We start from the raw sequence: 20,685 nt of genomic DNA on the forward strand, positions 1-20,685 counted from the left end.
CAGATGTGAGATTGTTAATTAATGGTTTATCTAAGGTGGCAACTTAAACACACATCTGGGTGGATTGAGGCACCTGGGTATTCCAGGACTTGCTTGTTTTCTTTTGGACCGCCACCCAGGCTCAAAGGGATCATGAGACAATTCATACTAGAAATTTCCGTGTGCAGTCACAAGCTATTATGGGCTCTAGCATAGTTGACTAAGTTGTGCGAACTCTTACAGTGGTAGACTAGCAGATGTAGGGGATGTAGGTGGTACGGTCTACCCGATCGTAAGGTACTAGCGCTTCTGAAAGACTATGTCTCGGTCATCCGTCTTCTCAAACACCCTGTAGTGCGAGAAACCAAACGGAGGCGATCGAGTCTTGTGGGGAAAAGTGCGCAAACCTCTGCAGAGTGTAATAAACTAATCATGGTTAGCCGTGTCCCCGGTTATGGACATCTTGAGTATCTAGTACCTGGATTTTCATGTGAATCTCAACATGTTAGTCTAAAATTAATTTTGTTGGGTTTTGTTTAATGATGATGCTTAATTGGGATTGAGAATGCTGTCAACCATTCTCAATGTTTAACAACCACCATGATAGTAATTAAATTTTATTCCTTTGAAGTAGGGAAAAATTGGCTTTTCGCAAAACTGTAACCATAGAGTTTTCCACCAGCCAAATATGCATATAGTATAGCTGTTTCATTTCATTACTCTCTATGTGTTACCTTGCCAGCATATTCCATGTGCTGATCCGTTTCGGGCTGTAACGTTAATGTTGCAGACTTTTCAGACGAAGATTAAGGAGTTTTTAGGTCGTGGTTCTATACTCAGTGATGTCGTTGGAGTTGATGGACTCACTTATCTTCCAAGCCTTCCGCTGTTATCGTTATTAGATGGCCTTAAGCCATATTTATTGTAATAAGTTCTCTTTTGAGACACTCGATGTAATAAGTGTGTGATTGCTACTCTACTATAAATCCTCCGAGTACTGTGTGGTGTCAGCATTACTGATCCAGGGATGACAGCAGAGCACAAAGATCAGACTGTTTGAGGTCTGGTCGCTACACTAAATGTCATGTGTAAATCTATAATTATCTTCCAAAAAATAGTAGTTAAGGAGTTTAAACTTGATCTATGCTGGTGTGCAGCATAGAAGTAGTACTCTCTCCATCCCAAAATATTGGTCTTTTGGGATCTTGATACTGTATCCAACATAATGCTTTGACCATCATTTAAACAAAATTATACGTTACTACTATAAAAGTATATTTGATGATTTAGCAGTATCAGTTCGACGTTCTCAATATTAGTAACTCTTCTATGTTCATAACTCTATTAACATAGTGGTAGTTCTTCTACATTTTGGAAGAGGGGGTACATTTCACCATTAGGCTCCTACTGTCTAAATGATCATGTAATCTCTACAACAGTTTTCATAAATTGGAAAACGTCTACGGCAATGATTTGTTGATCCCACTATATTTATCTAATGTAAAGATACCAAAGAATCCTATGGAATTTAGTATGATATATTCTGAATTAATAAATTCAAACTAAGAAAGTTCTTCAACAATTATTATTTATGTAATTTTTAAATCAAAGAATAACAAAGAACCTGAAGCCAAAATGTAATGTAAGGCAATTCAAAGTTCAAACACAGCCTAATGAGAATAAATGCATTTCAATGTAAAAGTTGAATTATAAACATGTTTGAAATTTTAAAAGTGTGGATATGGAAATTGGAGGCATTTAGTTAAGAATCTTAAAGTGAAAAGGATAAAGGAAAAGACGTAATCATGAACTGAAAGAGGGCATATATCCATATTTGTTGAAGATGAGTGTGCAACAGTCACATATAATTGAAAATGTCATCGATTTTATTTACTTGGAAAGCAAACCTAGGAAGTCTTCGACACACACATGGACAAACAAGAACATGAGAAATAGTGTTCAACACTTACCGCGGAGGACCTTGAAATTTGAAGAAATGACATCCCCATAAGGTAGTTAATGCACCTTTTACCGTCATCCCCATGAATGTATCCAAGAGCCTTCCATTGCTGAATTAGACGATCACTGTCTATAACAAAGCCCTTGGGAAAGGCCGCCAAATATGTGAAGCACATTTTGAATTCCAGCTTCATGTAGTAATAGCTTAGCATGAGGCGCTCCAATGTGTCCTTGTGATCTCTGTGACCTAAATCGATGTTCGTATCTCTTATTTTTTTCCATGCCTCGACAGTCCTTAACTCGGACATTACTTGCCCAAGGGCAATTGCCACGAGTGGTACACCCCCACACTTCTCTGCAATTTTCCTTCCAATTTCTTCCAAGTCACTTTTGTCATCATCAGGCCCAAATGCTGTTTGCTTCATTACTTCCCAACAGTCATCAGTTGATAATACACACAAGTTGATTTGATCAGAGTTGGGCACGGGACAAATTTTCCTTTGGTTTGCAAGAACACCGGTGCTCATTTTATTCACTACCCTTTGGTTCCGCGTAGTTACAATAACTCTGCTACCCTTGCAGCCATGTTGTAACATCTGCTTCAGCCTTTCCAGCTTATCCGCATCCTCTTCCCAAAGATCATCCAAAACAATCAAGTACTTTCTACCAGCAAGTTCCTTTTTGAGATTTTCTTGTAAAAACTGCAAACTACAGTTGTCAAGGTTGATACTGCTATTTATGCTTTTGAGGATGGCACTCCCAATTTTGCCCAGATCGAACTCCTTAGACACATGGACCCAGGCTCGGACTTCAAAATTGTTGGCCATTTTGTCTAGGACAAAGACTGATTCAGCCAATGTTGACTTCCCTAGGCCACCAAGCCCGACAATCGAGACGATAGATATATCTTCTCTAGCGTTATCATCATAGTTTAGCAGCAGCCTGAATATTTTGTCCTTCTCCATATCCCTCCCCACCACTCCAGATTTCAAGCCTTCATCACAGATGCCTACAAAAGTTTCATTGTTTCTGCTCCCTTCTGCCCGTTCTTGATTTCTCACAAGATTGAGAGCCTGGCCCTCCTTTCCTACTTTTTCTATTTCCCCCCTCAGGTTCTTCAGCTTGTGAGGCATGGTAATCCGCCGGAGAATTTGATTGTTCCAGGAAAAGAACAGCTTCAACTGTAAATAAACTGAAGTCAATATCATTTGCTAGACACATCTCTTTATGACTCCATATAAAGAATCACAGTTTCATACATTTCTCAACTAAAGAAGTTCCACTGAATTCATCTCTGTGAAGTTAAAGATGGAAGTTCCAAGCTATATACTAGTATTATTGAACGGGGGATGGTGTATACAAATAGGGATTGGTTATTTCTGACGTAACTGAAATTTGCTACAATTTGATAACTTATCCCAACACTTGACGAAGATTTAATGTCTTCAATCACTTTACTCCCTCACCTCATGGCATAAACAATTCCAGTTTAGTGAATCCCTACGAAGCATTAAGGCAAAAGAACTTGGCAAAGATAAATTGAACTTAATAGTCACTCTGAAGCTTTAAGGACGTCGGAAAATACTCTGCAATTTGGTGGATGAGAAATGCAAAATTTCGAGCAAATGGAGAAATAGAGTGAATTGCAAGAAACCACCACATTTGGGGCTTATCTAGCAGAAAACAACCTGGTCGCTAATCATTTGCAAAAGCCACCGCGTATTCAGTAAAAGTGTTGCAGATTGCACTGAACATGTAATTTGGCACGGTTGAGGGCGTTTCCGACAGGTAAGGCCCAAAATAATCACACACAGACCCCTAGTAGATTTTAAAAAAATCAATCAGCCCCCTGGACCATGCCCCCGCCGCCAGAAGGAGGTGGAGCGAGGAGGAGATGGATAGGAGTGAGCCGGCGAGCGCGGCGTGCGCGTCGCGGTGGCCGACGGCGACGGTGAGCAGGCCGACGCATCCCCGGCAGAGCGCCATGGCCTCCTGCTCCATGAAGACCCCTCGCGGTCTCCCCTTTTTCTGTCTGTCTCTCGTCCCGTCTCTGAAGCTCTCTGTCTTTTGAACAGAGGATGTGCGCCGCCGCCTCCTTCAGTTCGTCGCGCCGCCACCTAGTTCGCCGGATTTGCTATCTGCCGGCCCCCTTCTCCGCCTGGAGCTTCGTCACCTGCACCCGCGCCTCGATCCGGTCGTCCCCGCCGCCAAACTCCACGTCCCTGCAGTCCCGCGCCGCCGCTGCTTCATGTCGAGCGAGCAGAGGACCGCGTCGTCCCTGCCTCGCCCGCTCTTGGACCTCTGCGTCGTCCTCACCGCCCACTGGTGAGCTCCTTGTGCCGCCTCCGGTCCCTTTCTTATCCTCGTGTCGCGCCGCTGCTAACTTCTCCGCCTCGCCGTCGTTTTGCTGCAGGAGCCGAGGCCGTCGCCCCCTCTCAGTTCGTCGCGCCGCCTCCAGTTCCGCTGCCTGTGGGCCCTTCCTGGCCGGATCCCGCCGCCGCGCTGCCGTTCCTCGCCTGCAGCTCCGCCCAGCTGCCGCCGTCCTGCTTCTTCCCGGCGAGAGGAAGGAGATACCCTCCGGGGAGGGGGGGGGGGGGGGCTTGATTGCTTTTCTTTTATAAGATCCAGGGAGGTATATGTCAATTTGTTGCCAAATCAGCTCCTTACAGTCCGGCCCCACTAGTCAGAAAATGGTTAAACGGGCTAAATCACCTGTTCAGTGTTTTTTACAAAATGTTTACTGAATGTGCGGTGATTTTTGCAAATGATTAGCGACCAGGTGGTTTTCTGCAAGATAAGCCCCAAATGTGGTGGTTTCTTGCAATTCACTCGGAGAAATAAGAAAATTGATATAAACACAAATTATGAACAGCTGTTGAGATTCAAAGCGCCTCTTTTGCTTTGAGCATCATCCATTAATAATCCTATAAGATGCGAGACTCTGGAAAGTAAAAAATCCACAAAAATCACTTGCTTGTAGACCAGATCTTTTGACCTGGAGAGCTCAATAAGTGAGTACCTTTGGTTGGCTCTTCTTTAAGAGCTCGGTGGCGTCCAGATCGTCCAGCACGTCCTCGACGTCGTAGGCGACGGACTTGAATTTGGTGAGCCACCGCCCAACAGCTTCCCCATCTCTTCCTCGTCGACGCAGCCTATCATCCGCATCATGCAAAACGGCCTCCAGATCTTGCATCTTGTCCGCCATGACATCAACATCGTCTTTGAACTTCCACTGCAGGGTGGCCTCCTCCGTGGCGAGTTCACCGAGCATGCCCGCGACTTGTTTCCCCACGGCGCTCGCGATTATCTCCCCGAACCCGCTCATGCCAGCTATGTCCCTCTCTCCCACAACAATGTCGTTAACTGCGTGGAAACACAGAGAGATAAGTAAGGAAGAGCGTGTTGTGTCCTTGAGGGCACGCGACCACGCGCAGGAGACGCGGCTGTTGGCGCGTCAGGACGCTGGGACTGGGAGGGGCTCACAAGCCACCCACTCTTGTTTTCTTTTTCCTCTCGTCTTTCTTCTTTTATTATTGACGACTACGAGGAAGGTGCGGGAGGACTGCCTGGAAGGCCGGCAGTCTAGCTCCTCCCCTCCTCGACGACCGACCAGAAGCAGTGGAGCAGCTTGGGGAAACCAGTAAAGTTCGTGTTTTCCTCTGGAGGCTGGCGCATCAATCCATTCCTGCTGGGACTGTTCGACATCACCAAGATATGGCACAATCAAGCTGAGAATAGGCATGGCAGAAACAACAGGCAGCTGATGAAGCCAGTGCAGGTGCGCAAATGAATGGATTTTCCAAACCAGTGCAGAACTTTAAGTTAGTACAAAGTTGAGTCATCTATTTTGAAACGGAGGGAGTATCTATCAACCAGTGCAGGGTGTGCAAATGAATGGATGTTGTCAAAACAGTGGGTGCCCTTAGAGCGATTCTCTCTTTCGGTAGCAGACACCGAGATGGGCTAAGCTAGGAAACCTTATTCTATATGATAGGACAGATAAACAAAGCAAGGAGTGCATGGGTCCATAGCCAATTTCATATTCTCCGGTTCCGTTCAAGATCAAACTCCCTTCGAAAGATGCCTGCATGTTAGGTAGCGGGTCAGTTTCATACACAACAATTAAGAATAGGTATGGTTTGGAGAGGGAGTAGAGATAGCGATTCCTTGCCGGTTTTTTATGTTGTGTGATGCAGGAGGGGTACCTCATAAACTTGGGATTATTCCCTAAGAGCTTGTCCAGTACCACTGGTACCGATGGAATTCAGTCTCATTTAGAAAAATCAGTATATATTTAAGCAACAGATTTAGCAATGCACATTCAAATCTACTACGCATGGCCGTGGTGAATTTGAGGATCTTACTGGGCGGACCGAACTCTTCTACAGTCTTGAATTTCCTATATGGCGGCCGGTCAGTACTCATTCGATCCATTGTACTAGAGCGATCCGAGAAGAATGCAGGGTCATACTCCATCAACATTTGTGGTGATCACGAGTGGCCCAACGCATGTGTGCCACTAGGGCTAAATGTGTGCTTCTCTTTTCTAGATCCGGTTTTTTCAAAATAAAATATATCTTGAACCTTAGAGTCTGAATTGTGATCAGGTTTTCCCTTACCAAGTGCACATGTGCTTCCCTTTAACTAGTGCACTTGGAGCTACAGTGCATGCTAAAAAAATGTAAAAAAAAACCTATAAAGTATGAAAACCCTCTGACTAGTTGCTCCCACTTTGTTGTGCGGACTTCCCCAAACTGAAAGCAGGCCCCATGATGCTATGGCTGAATTTACGCGATCTGCCCTGAAGGCCGGGATCGTAACGCAAAACTGCGCTAAATTCCTTTGCGGTCGCTCGGATTTCATCGGAATGGCTTCAGCGGACCCAAACAGATCTCAGCACAAATTGCCCTGATAGGGCAGCTCGTCCAAGAAACCTAGCATCCCTCTATCCCCATTTCCTTCTCTCCCTCCCATTTGAAAATGTTGCGGTAGCTTGGCGGTTATTCACACGTGTGCTCGGCGGGCCGGCGGCTTCTTCGTCGCAAGCTGGAGATGGTGACGGCCGAGGCAGCGACTAGGGATCCAAGCGGCAAGCCGGAGGTAATGAAGGGTGACTGGGTGAGGCGGCAAGGCGACGAGTCCACGATGTCGTCTCTAACTCCCGGTACATTGCTAGCATGTACAGGGCAAGCCCCTTTCTATCAGTTTGCTTCAGTAGCACTAGCAAGTACATAACTTCAAAAAAAGCACTGGCAAGTACATCGCCATGTCGATCTTCACCATGCCGCCATGCTTTTTTTTTCGAAACGGAGGCAAAAAAATTGCCTCATCGATTAATTAAGAAGAAGAGAATTGCCTAATTAATTTACGGAAAACCGGGCGAAAACCGATACAAACAAACTCACTCAACACGAAACACCACGACCACGTAGACGGCCGCCAAGTACTCCCAACACTCAACAAGCACAACCCTCAACACTTCTACAATGCAACGGAACCCCGAGCAAGAAACGACAATGATGACTCAAAATACCAAGGCCATGTCGATAGCACGAGAACTGAGCACAATCCATCATGACATCACAGACGCCTTCCCTTTCGCATCATCAACCGTAGGAACCTTCAGCTGTTCACTTGACAAAGGTGGATCTTGTCCCTCGCCTGAGGTCGTTGGTGTGTCCACCTTCATATGTTCCACTGACAAATTCAGACATAGCTCCCTAAGCTCGGGCATGACCTGCAGCACTGGAGCCACAAGCACGGCAATGGACTCGCTCTCAGTGGAAGACAACATAGGATGGGAGGTAGGCATCAAGGATGAATTGTCTCCAACACGAGGGGAGAAGGAGCCATATAACTCCACCCCCCTATCTGCTACGGAGCAAACACCGGCCGCACAAGGAGAGTGCAACGTCAGAGAGGTCTGCAACATAGCCGGCGCAAGGGAGAGTCTACTCAGAGCAGCCTCCGCTCGTTCTAAAAAGCTCTCAACACGTGCCAGACAACCTTGCAGCAACGCAGTCTTCGATGGGAGTGCGGATGTCATCGGACCCTCAGATGAAGCAAGAGCAGGACGATGCACGACATCGAGCTGCGACAAGAGCGGCACATCAGTTCCCTGGCAGAGAGCTTAGAGGACGCCATCGGTTGCAACATCCACGCGCACGATGACCGTTCTCCAAACAACGGGAGCACCGCAATGGCTCTTTGCAAACAGCCGCGCGATGACCATGAGCGTAGCATCTGTAACATCTACCGCGAAGCCAAGCGGGGATGGGACGAGGAGCCATTGTCGAGGAAGGCGACGAATTCGTACGACGTGGGCCACGCCGCGGCAGCACCTCCTGCCAACCCACATTTGTGTCTGCATCATGCCCCACGCACATCCCTCCAGAGTCGAGGGCATTGGTGGCAGCCGGCGGTGTCTGGGGAGCCAACTCCTCTTCGTCAACTTCATCGTCATCGTCGTCAGCAGCAGAGGCCCACAACATCGCCGGTGGTGGCAGCGTCATGGCCATTTCCTCTTCACAGCCCACGTCGTCCCCATTGGCCGAGGCAACTGGGGCCGGCAGCAACACATCCGAGGCGGCACCGGCAAGAACAGGGGAGCCAGGCGTCGGGGCCGAAGCAGTTGTCGACACAGGCACCGAACAGGGCGTGCACGCAGCCTTCACACCCCCGTCCTCCCTCCTGAACCTGGAAGCTGGGGGCAGAGGCCGCGGTCGAGGGAGAACACCTGCGGACGGGGTAGTGCCTGCAGCCTGAGCGCACGATGCAGACGGCAGAAGGATGACGGGTGCAGCAGCCGGAGACGCCGATGGAGTGGTGGCCGCCGCGGAGGCCCGGGCGAGCAGCATTGCCGAGCGAACCGAGAGACGGGACGCCGCCGAGACAGCCGTGGGAGAGATCTCCGCGGGGCACCCGGATCCGGTCACGGCGGCCGCAACGGAGGACGGAGGCCGGAGATCCGGGCGACGGCGGCGCGCGCCCAGCCGCCACTTGCGCGGACGCGAGAGTGCCATCCCTTCCTAACGCATGACCCCGAGCCGAGCCGAGCCTGGCAGAAGAGAGAGGGCGAGCAGGGGACTCCGGATCTGGCCTGGGTAGCTGCACAGCTAGCCGGAGATGGGAGACCGAGGCGCCGCCGCCGGGGGCGCTCACCCGACGCGGGAGCTCATCCCTAGTGAAGCCTTGTAACTTGTTTGATTTCCTTTTGCGAACTTGAGACCTCTATTGGTGTCCCTGGCGCAGCCTCAGTTGTTTTAGGTGACAAGTGATACTCTTTTGAATTTATGTATGAATAAAGACATACCTAATGCACAGAAGCTCCCACACAAGGTAGAGTCTGAGAAGGGATTATAGGAACCTAGTCTCCTTGCGAAGTGCAATGCAGAGAGGCCGGTTCAAACTCAGGACCTCTTGACATAAGCGGGGAGGACTTCACCATTGCGCTAGGCCTGCCCTCAATTTATGTCTGAATATGTACCGAAAATCCTCTGTTTTCCAACTGAAAATGCACATGTAGTAATCCCCGCTAAATGGCTTAGTGCCGCTATTGCCCGATATAGCATCTGCGGCATTTGAGATGAGCTGCTGGGAAATGAAATCTCCCGATCAAAAAGTTTGACTCGAAGTGAAATGTCTAAGTGCAGTGGGCATCCAATGTGGTCTAATTTGCATGAAAAATACAAAGACCCAATTTTAGAACTTAATTCACATACTTCCTTCACAAAAAAGTGATTTCTGTCAACCTGGGGGTCTTTTGCAAAAGTAAACGGTCTCTTTAGGCTCTGGTTCTATATGTTCGGTCAACCAGGGGGTGTTTTGCAAAAATCACCGTTTTCTCTGATTCGCCGCCGCGCGTACGGATGAGTCACGCGGCGGTGCCCCATTGCCACCACCACCGCGTCCACCGCTCCTTCCTGCCACCGTGCATTCCCGCCAAATCGATCTACCACCAGAACAATCTCTCCCATGACCACATGTATGACTGTATCCCACTCCCGGCACTGCTTAAATACCGTCGTTGGGCGTCGTTCCACTGCCGCTCCACTCCACTCCATTTCTTCCACGCACTGTGAAATCCAGTTCAGTAGCCATGGTGAGGACGCTTTTCACCACCTGGATCCCTATAGGAAGTCGTTGCCCGAGGGCGCTGGTGCCCGGCACCGGTGTGGGAGCGGGCTTCAACTCCGGCACAGGCTCCAAGTAGGCGCTTTGTTGGCCGCCTCAGGCCGCTGTTCATCCGGCACTTCCGACCACACCAACTACTCCGAGCTCGAGCCCACGCCGTCTGAGTTGTCCCATAACCACAGGGAGAATGAGGAGGACACTGAGGCAGACGTGGTCTTCGAGGCGATGCACCTCGACGTCAACACCAAGGAGGAGGAGGCCGAGGGACAGATACCGGCTCCAGCGTACGATGCTGCCGTGCTCAGTGCCTAGGCCGAGAAGGCCCTGCGCGTGGCGTAGTAGCATCTCGACGAGGCGATGCTAGCTAAGTCTCTATCTACGGCTCAGACAGAGGCTGTCGCTCATAGGGCGGCTGAAGAAGAGGTCGCAGCTCAAGAGCAAAGGAGGGCGGCCACTCTGCATGCAGCGACCGCCATCGAGGTGGAAGAGGATGGACCGAACAATGTCGCCGTATCCTCCTCTGATGATAAAGACCACACCGACGACGGTACCATCATCCTTTCGGATGGTGAAGACAAGTAGTCATCCATCTATTGTCGCTATCGGCGCCGGCCGTCCATCTTATGTAGCCCCTATTAGTACCAAGGGATAATGTAATGTCAGTTCACTCTGTTAGCGTTGAACAAAGGGAACAAATCTATGAATGTTTTGTTAAGTTTATCTGAATGTGCTATCTCTGAATCTCTTAATCTCTTTATTTGACACCACCACAATCTATCTTTCCTGGGTCGCTAAATCATGGGCCCTTCTGTCACGTAGACAATGCCAGATCAAAAGGCCGAGGCTCTGCCAAGCACACACGCACACAGCTTAGATGGCTCGTATGATGCATATTCAACGGTGGTTCTCGAGTTCGACTCCCACCGGCGGCAGTAGATGCTACACTTTTTCCCAATAAACCAGACACGGACAGGTGGGCCCTGGGGATCCCACACGTCAGTATCTGAGCCAGGTAACAATCAACTAGTTTGACCCGATGACAAGGCTCCGTTTCGGGCATTGTTGAGTGTGGGCCGAGTAGAGGAGGGGAAAGTGAGAGATGTTTGTTGGGTGGGGAAAAACTGAGCAGAATTAAGCAACGAGGGGCATGAAAATAGAAATTCCTTAAATATAGCCTAAAGAATCATGATAGCTTACTTGGTCAATTGACCGGTAAAATTGTTGGACTCACTAACGATGTGCAGGCTTTAGATGGAAGAACAAATGGCATGGAGGCACTCGTTGCTAAAATTGCAGAGTCAAACTTTGATTCTAGCCTAACCCGTTTGAGGATGTCAAGATGATGAGAAGTAGCGAAGAAAATGTAGAAGAGCTTGATAAGAGCCATGTGCTAGAGTATACATATACAGTTGCAGACTTCGTAAAGATGATAGTAATGGAACACCCACTACCTGAAGTATCAAATGATGAAGCATATAATGTCATTGTTGATCATGTTGCCGCTATGGTACATGAGTTGGACGATGAAAGAAAGAAGCTATTCGGTAAGCTACCTGCTAAACAAGAAGATATTATTGAGCCTACAATTGAGATTAAGATTGGTATGAATAAATTCAATGTTTATGGCTTGTGGCCTCACCTGCCTCTTCCATGATCTCCCGACTCGACATGTCTTGGTTTTTTCATTTTCTGATGATCCCTGGAGGCTGTTAGTTTAGTCACCTATCTTTTGGGCCTAGGACCACTGGTGAAACCAGAAAAAAGTCTCCTTGACTCGATTGGGCCTCGAGACTACAAGGTGGGGCCCAAAATCGGCTCGTCGCCGACAAGTCCCCCCCCCCCCTCCATCACTATTTGTAGTTAAGTCGCTTAATGACCCTCCTCCTAAACATTATGTTTCCTCCAATGAATTACGGGCCATGATGCCCCTTCGGATCCTTTAATGGTCGATCCTTTTCGTCTCCCCAGATGGTCTCGTCTTGCCTATGAAGTTTCTCTTCTAACTGTGGTGAAGGCAGTATATGTCCCTTTTGTTTTCTTAGCCTCTAGGCATCCTTCTCCTCCCACATTGCTCTTGTGAGGTAGGTGCACTTTATGGATGGCCCCAAAGAAGAATACGGTCGCTAGGTCAGAGCGGGAAGGGAAAGAACCCGCTAGCCGCTCAATTTTGGGCTTATATGGAACTCCGGTGCACTGCAATGGCCAGAATCTTTGGTTTCGCAGGAACGACTAGACAATCTTGTTCGCTCTAAGATTCTTACACAAAATTACCCTATCTTTTTGGTGGAGGGGCTCACGGTTCCCCATTCATCCCAGTATCAAACGGTATTTCTGGTCAAGCACTATTGGAAATATGCCCTATAGGCAATAATATTGTATTATATATTTCTATTATTCATAATTAAGAGTTTATATATCATGTTATAACTGCTACGATCCTGAAATATGCGATTCAGTGGAAAACTCATATGCACGTGTGAAATGATAAACGGTAAACAATAGGTTCCGAGTCTCGCCTCTAAGACTGGCTCAAGTGTTGTTGGTGATCACGTTTTCTGGATCTTAGGATATCGTTAAGTGTAACGATAGTCCTAAAACAACATTGAGGGTATGACGTTAGAAGAACGGTCATATTGAATCAACCCAATACATGTCTGTTATACTTTGTGATTATATCGTTTGAAATCATCTATTATAACACGGAGCGTTAGCATGTGTTTTAGTTCCTCAGATCATGAGAGTGTCTCGGTCACTTCCTACCAGACGGTGGGCTTTGAGGTTGCTCAAACGTCATCTGTAACAAGGTGATCATAACGACAACTTTCAGGCTCACTGCAAAGTTTGACAAGTGATTAGATAGCTCGAGAGTGGGATTTGCTCCTCTGGTGATGGAGAGATATTCTTAGGGCCCTCTCGGTGTGATGTCATCCATCAACGACTGGCCAGACACGGGTGACTACGTCACGGGGATGCAGGAACACGTTAACGAGAAAGAAGAACAAAACCGATAACGAGAGTTATAGTGAGCATGGTGATGACTCAGGGGGATACCGATGCACACCGGATTTTGTAAAGTATCCCGAAGTAAAGGGAACATCATATGAAAACCAAAAGTTCACTCGGATATCATTCGTGTAATCATAGGGACCAATATGGATGCCCACGGTTCCGCTATCGGTCATTAAACGAAGGGGTTTCGTTCATGTCTATGATTTACCGAACCTATGGGGTCACAAGCTTAAGGTAATCACGATCTACTGAGTGTTAGTGGTACGAGAGTAATGAGAATATATTTTTGGAATTGTTTCATTAATATCCAGAATAGTTTCAAGAGGTTCCGAAAGCGTTTCAGGGTCACCGGAAGGGTTTAGATGAATATCAGGTAATACCGGGTATTACCGATTAATTATATATAGGTGGAAAATGTTTTTGGGATGTTAAATTATATACATACATATATATATAATAGTCTAGAAGTAAACATTTTATATTTAATTTAAATATCAACGGGCCTTAAAAGACCAATAGGTGGAAAGCAACTTGGGCCACAAGGGCCCAAGTGGGGAGAGGCGCCCCTTCCCTAAGGAAGGAGGCCGAATAGGAGTGGGGGAGGAGTCCAACTCCTCCTCCCATTGGTTGGATGCCCCAAGGAGGGTGGCAGCCCTCCTTCTCCCCTCTAACCTATATATAGTGGTGGTTTGGTGCCCAATAGTGAACATAAGTTTTGGAGCCTTCTCTAGTTGATCTAGTTCTAGTTCTTATTGTTCCTAGTTGACTAATTAGAGTTAGCCCTAGCCACCTCTAATCCTCATAATTAGAAGCCCCATGTGGTTTTAATCTCCTCCCTCTAATTCTCTGGCGATGATTAGCTCTGGACGGCGAAGCGCTGCCGGATCATGAAGACCGTACGCTTGTAACCAAGTAGAGAGGTCATGCTTTTGGTCTTCCGTTCGAGGGCGGTTCATGGGATCTTCATCGATATTTGAGGGACTCCAAGTACGATCTACACCGACTCGTCTACTTTCGCTAGACTCCTGGAGTCGGTAACGATCGTTGATCCAAACCCATATGCATCTTCATATTGTTCCTGGGTACTCGTAGTGTGAATTTTTTTGGTTTTCCACTATGTTTCCAAACAAGCACGTCCTCTGCGGGCTTGGCTTCCCCATTTTTGGCTTCATGTTTGCGATTTTGGATGTGTATGAGATGTTATGCATAACATGACCCCAGGTCAATCTTAGATCTGGCAGTTTTTGGGTAGCTATGCGAGGCTTTCTTCACCACCCCTCCCAGCGCATGCTTGCTCTGGTACCTATATGAGTTCCGGTCCATCTCTTGCCGATCAAGGCAGATGGGATGTTGCACATTTATATGCAGAAACATACATTTATCGAAGTTCAGTGCCAGGCTAACGCTTTGAGCGAAGGAGTAAAGCAAAGCCTTGAGCCTAATAACTTGAGTGTGTAATCCCGCAAAAGGGACATCATGTCATCAGCATACTGGAGCACGGGATACGGAAGGATGGGCATGAGGGGTGTTGGAGCCTTTCGTTGGCACCAATGGCCATCACAAGACGCTGAAGAATGTCAACGACCAGGATGAAGAGTGTAGTGACCCAACCTGGTAAGGATTGAAGTCTCTGTGCTTACCGTGCTAGTCTCTGGATCGACTTGCTAGCACACACAGTACTCGATGAAATAACAGAAATAACATGCACACATCTTTTTATTACATCGATAGTCCAGGAGCAATACAATTTATTACAAGGATATGGCATAAGGCCAAATAAACCAAATACTGCATAAGCATAGAAGTAAATGAGTCCATCAACTCCACGAGCAAAAGCTGGGTGTAGAACATCAACCTATCGCACATTAATCCTCGTCGGATTTATTTGCAACGTGATAAGTTGCAACCATATAGGTCAGTACATTTAATGTACTGGTAAGTTACATCATAAGAGTATAATGAAACTATATGTATATGCAATTTGGCTGGTGGAAAACTCTAAGTTTAATTTTGCATAAAGCTAGTTTTTTCCTAGTACAAAAGATATTATTCTACCACTACAAAATTGCATATGACTGAGATGGTACCCCCATCACAATCTATTCCCAAAAGTTTAATTAAACCTAAATGATTAAGTTAAGGATGATGAGATCTCCCGGCATTTGCACTACTAGATGCTCAAGATGTCCATAACCAGGGACACAGCTAATCAATTACGTTGACACTCTATAGAGGTTGCACACTTTTCCCCGCAAGACTCGACCACCTCCATGATTGAAAGATCGAGACATAGTCTTTCGAAAGTATTCCCCCTTCACCCACGAATAGGCCGGTACACCTACATATTCTACATCAGCTAGCCTATCCCGGAAGAGGTCACTATCTACTCAACTAAGCCAGAGCCCATAATGGCTTGTGGTTGCACACGTAAGCTTCTACACATGAAAACACGTTTGATCCCTTTGATCCTGAGCGGACGGACCACTAGTGTGCACTCCCATGGATTCCCCATGAATGCTCCCACGTACTTTGCCACCATTCAAACCAATTCCACCCAAGTGGTTCATTAATTATCTTAGGTCATGTTTACTACACTGTCACTCATACTTTATCATGAATAACTCCCCAATCCACATCTACATTACCAAAGCAATATGATATACAACGGTGACGACAATGTTGTAAGGTTTAGACCTACCTCAATGAACTACTGGGTGTAAAGCATAGCCATCCGGTATAAATTCCTATCATGCAATCCTACCGCAAAGGACTAAGTGCATATAAAAACATGGGTTTTTTAATCATTTATGCCACTAGTTGTGTCTCACTACTCAGTTTTGTCATTAGAAGTTACACATACTCAAAAATGCCATTGAACCGTGAGATGCTTGCTCAAAAATGCCATTAGATATCTCAAAAATGCCATTGTTTCATTAGATGTTTGCTCAAAAAGCCATTAGACGTTGTTATTTTCACGTCAAACCCGTTGACCATGTTATATGACAAAAATAAACCTGGACCCACATGTCAGTTCTCTTTATCTCACAATGATAAGTGTGGCCCCACTTGTCAGGAGTAACCAAGCGAATAATTTTACAGGAAAATAAGAATGCCGTTGGGATCAAGTGGACCCCACACTTTATTGTAGTGAGATAGAGGGAGAGCTGACATGTTGGTCCATAGATATTTATGTCATTATGACATGGCAAAAGAGATTTGAGATCACAATAATGATGCCCAGTGGCATTTTTGAGCATGTGTCTAACAAAGCGATGGCATTTTTGAGCAGTTGAAATTCCTAGTGGCAAAACTGAGTAGTGGGACACAACCGATGGCATAAGTGATAAAAACCCAAAAAACATAGGTAATGAAAACATGATCAAGATGTAAACTTGCTTGGTACTACTGGTTCAACTCTAGAGAATGATAGTACTCGTCTTCGCACTCCGGACAATCTATTGTCAAAGTAAATAAACATACATAAGCAATCATTTTCGAGAATCAAAATAACATGCAACATGCAAAGACTCGGAAAATCCAAATGAAAATCCAACACACTTAACTTGCAAGAAAATTTCTAAGTGCAAAAGCAACATGTGACATATGGTTTGAAATGTGATGTGAACTAAAGTGCACACAAGGCATAGTAGTAAAACTATCATGGACAGATCCTAATTGTGTGAAAAAATTGTGACAATGGTCCAAGTTATAGGATTTGGCTACGGTGACAAAATGCAAAAAGAATCAATTCAAACGGGGCTAAGGTTTAGGAGATATGGCAGAACCCATCTTTACAAACTTTTGATAATTTCAAAATGCAAAAAGAATCAATTCAAACGGGGCTAAGGTTTAGGAGATATGGCAGAACCCATCAAAAGTTTGTAAAGATGGGTTCTGCCATATCTCCTAAACCTTAGCCCCGTTTGAATTAATTCTTTTTGCTTGTCACCGTAGCCAAATCCTATAACTTGGACCATTGTCACAATTATTTTACACAATTAGGATGTGTCCATGATAGTTTTACTAATATGCCTTGTATGCACTTTAGTTCACATCACATTCCGGACCATATGTCACATGTTGTTTTTGCACTTAGAAATTTTCATTCAAGTTAAGTGTGTTGAATTTTCATTTGGATTTTCCGAGTCTTTGCATGTTTGCATGTTATTTTGATTCTCGGAAATGATTGCTTATGTATGTTTTTTTAATGCGATTGCTTATGTATGTTTTTTTACTTTGACAATAGATTGTCTGAAGTGCGAAGCCATGTACTATCATTCTCTAGAGTTAAATCAGCAGTACCAAGGCAAGTTTACATCTTGATCATGTTTTTATATGCACTTAGTCCTCTGTAGTAGGATTGCATGATAGAAATTGATGTCGGATGGCTATGCTTTACACCCAATATTTCATTGAGGTAGGTCTGAACCTTACAACATTGTCGCCACCGTTGTACATCATATTTCTTCGGAAATGTAGACGTGGATTGGGGAGTGATTCATGATAAAGTATGAGTGACAGTGTAGTAAACAGGACCTAAGATAATTAATGAACCACCTGGGCGGAATTGGTTTGAATGGTGGCGAAGTGCAGTGTGAGCATTCATGGGGAATCCATGTGAGTGCACACTAGTGGTCCATACGCTCAGGATCAAAGGGATCAAACGTGTTTTCATGTCTAGAAATTTACGTGTGCAGCCATAAGCCATTATAGGCTCTGGCTTAGTTGAGTAGATAGTGTGACCCCTTCCGGGATACGCTAGCTGATGTAGAATATGTATGTGCACTGACCTATTCATGGGTTAAGGGGGAATACTTTCGAAAGAATATGTCTCGATCTTTCGATCATGGAGGTGGTCGAGTCTTGTGGGGAAAAGTGCGCAACCTTTGTAGAGTGTCAACCTAATCGATTAGTCGTGTCCCCGGTTATGGACATCTTGAGCGTCTAGTAGTGGAAATGCCGGGATATCTCATCACCCTTAACTTAATCATTTGGGTTTAATTAAGCTTTGGGAATAGATTGTGATGGGGGTACCATCTCAATCATATGCTATTTTGCTATTTTGTAGTGGTAGAATAATATCTTTTGTACTAGGAAAAAATTAGCTTTATGCAAAATTTAACTTAGAGCTTTCCACCAACCAAATTGCATGTACAAGTAGGATTATAATACTCTTATGACGTGACTTACCAGTACATTCAATGTACCGACCTATAAGGTTGTAACTTATCACGTTGCAGATATATCCAAAGAGGATTAAGGTGCTCTAGGTCGATGTTCTACACTCAGCTTTTGCCCATGGAGTTGATGGACTCATTTACTTCTATGCTTCCGCAATATTTGGTTTATTTGGTCTTATGCTATATCCTCGTAATAAATTTTATTGCCCCTGAACTATCGATGTAATAAAGAGATGTGTGTTATTTCTGTTATTTCACAAAGTACTGTGCGTGCTAGCAAGTCAATCCAGGGACTAGCACGGTAAGCACGGAGACTTCAATCCTTACCGGGTCGGGTCGCTACAGAGAGGAATGGTGACAAGGGGTCACCCTACTGAACCACATGTTTGCATGAGATCCACTCGCCGGGATGACATTGAGGATGATGGCGGAGCGGCTAGATGTGATGTGGTCTAAGATCCAATTGTTGAAGTGTATATGTGGATTGACTAGCCCTTTTCATCAATTCGGACTTTTGGTTGCGTTGCTAGTGCATGAAGTTCACGCCAATGCTTCGACGGTTGATCACTCGCCGATGGGGCTCATCACTGTTGATATCAAGGAGTTGGCGTAGTTCTTCTCGTTTGTTTGCTTTAGTCATGTAAATCGTTTGTCGAATGTCGCGGCACATATTCTAGTTAGATCTTGTGAGCCCTCTAGCGACTCTATTTTTCATGTAACCCCGGATTGTATTTGGGAGGCACTCTCTCTTGATTATACTTGATCAATAACCGGCGATATTCCTCAAAAGAAAACTCAACACCAACAATGTCGTTGGGGATGGAAACCTTTTGCATCGAGCACGGTCAAAAGCCAACTATGAGATGGAGTAGAAAGCTCTCTGGAAATCAAGATTGAGCACGGCGGCGGGCATGCGCACTTCTAGCAGCATTGAACCAACTCAGCCGCAAAGATGAAATTTTCAGATATGCACCTCCCTTTGAGAAACCTCATATGTTCTGGATGAACCAAAGAGGAGTTTGGAGTCACTAGGTCAAGGCTTAGTTTCGAAGAGATGTGTCTGAAGTTCTTTGCCAACGTAGGGAAATCAGACTAAGGGAGAAGCACAATGAAGGACCGGTTGAATCCAAAGAGGTCCGCATGGTGATGAAAGAAATCACCGGCCAGTTGGACGAAGTCGGGCTCCATGAGGGGCCAGGCGTGCTTGGTGAAGAGAGGGCAAAACATTAGGACAAGAAGCGAATGACATGGCAACGTAGGGCAGATGCTTACATCAATGTGTAGAATGGGATCTTGAGATAGGACGAATGAATTATACAAAAATAAGTGGCATACTATCGATGCAACTATTTCACCATAAAGTGAGGAATATAATCCTTATTTGGAAATACTAGCACATATGCTCGTACGTTACAACGGAGAAAAAATAGTGTGCATTTAAAGTTAGTGAGAATTATATGTGCAAGCAAAACCGTGTGTGCACGTGAAAAAAAAACATTTAGCCTCAGTTTCGCCGGGTGTGAAGTAATCAATCCGCTATTTTTCCATTCACGGATCGAGGGCATTTAAGAGTTTTGTTACGTTCGTACGCCAGACAAAGCCCATGAATTATTCAATCTATTTTTCCTTTCGATCGAGGGAATGTTAAGGTATGAAGTTTCTGAATATTATAGGAAACATGAACCATTTTTAAAATCCTGAACAGTTTTTTTAAAATTATGCACACTTTCAGAAAAAAAAATTGAAACAGGAACATCTTTTAAAATTCACAAACATTTTTTGAAAACACCAACTTTTTTTTATAAAAACATGAACATTTTTTAGAATGAGACCATGTGTTGAAAATTCATAACATTTTTCGAAAATGTGTATCTTTCAACATTATTTTGAATTATGAAAATTTCACTAAAACAAGAATATTTTTCGAATTTGTAGCATTTTCTAAAATGCCATTTTCTTTTCTGAAATCTTGAACAATTTTGAAAAACAATAGAAGTTTTTGAAAAAATGGGAAACTTTTTCAAGTTTCGAATATTTTTCGAAATAGCAAAAAAAAATGGAATTCTGAACATTTTCTATAATTTGATATTTTTTTATTGAGATTCTGAATATTTTCTATAACTTGATTTTTGTTGAAATTCTGAATATTTTTTGAGACTTTTGAATTTATGAAATAAATTCTATAAGAAAAATAAACTTGGACGGGAAAAAAGAGATAGGGGGAGGAGAATGAAAATAGAAGTAAAACACAGAAAAAAAGAAAAATGGGCAAGTCCATTATTGGTTGTCCTATGCGAAGCTCCGACTATTTATCGCCTTGTACGGAAAATAGAATTTTCCCAGTTGTGTGGGCAGAAAAATAAGTGGGTTGGCTTCGCACTGTGGCCCACTACGAAATTCTGGAAAAAACTTTTTTTCTAGCAGA

The 20,685-nt window shown here is 45.1% G+C and overlaps 1 protein-coding gene and 1 pseudogene across 1 annotated transcript in view; both read right to left on the reverse strand.

The window, feature by feature from the left end:
* LOC125514121 (uncharacterized) overlaps positions 1-20,685 on the reverse strand; it is a 42,972-nt gene that overhangs the window by 19,308 nt on the left and 2,979 nt on the right. Inside the window, exons 4-5 of the mRNA XM_087539078.1 lie at positions 4,958-6,022; positions 1,950-3,119 (exon numbers count right to left, since the gene is read on the reverse strand). Coding sequence (XP_087395204.1) covers positions 1,950-3,119; positions 4,958-5,263 — 1,476 coding nt within the window. The 5' untranslated portion in view covers positions 5,264-6,022. The remainder of the gene's footprint in view (positions 1-1,949; positions 3,120-4,957; positions 6,023-20,685) is intronic.
* LOC147992589 (uncharacterized) lies at positions 6,031-11,901 on the reverse strand (annotated as a pseudogene).

The sequence above is a fragment of the Triticum urartu genome, chromosome 1A (assembly GCF_056163025.1).
Source record: "Triticum urartu cultivar PI428250 chromosome 1A, HENAU_Tu73, whole genome shotgun sequence".
In the NCBI taxonomy this organism is placed as follows: Eukaryota; Viridiplantae; Streptophyta; class Magnoliopsida; order Poales; family Poaceae; genus Triticum; species Triticum urartu.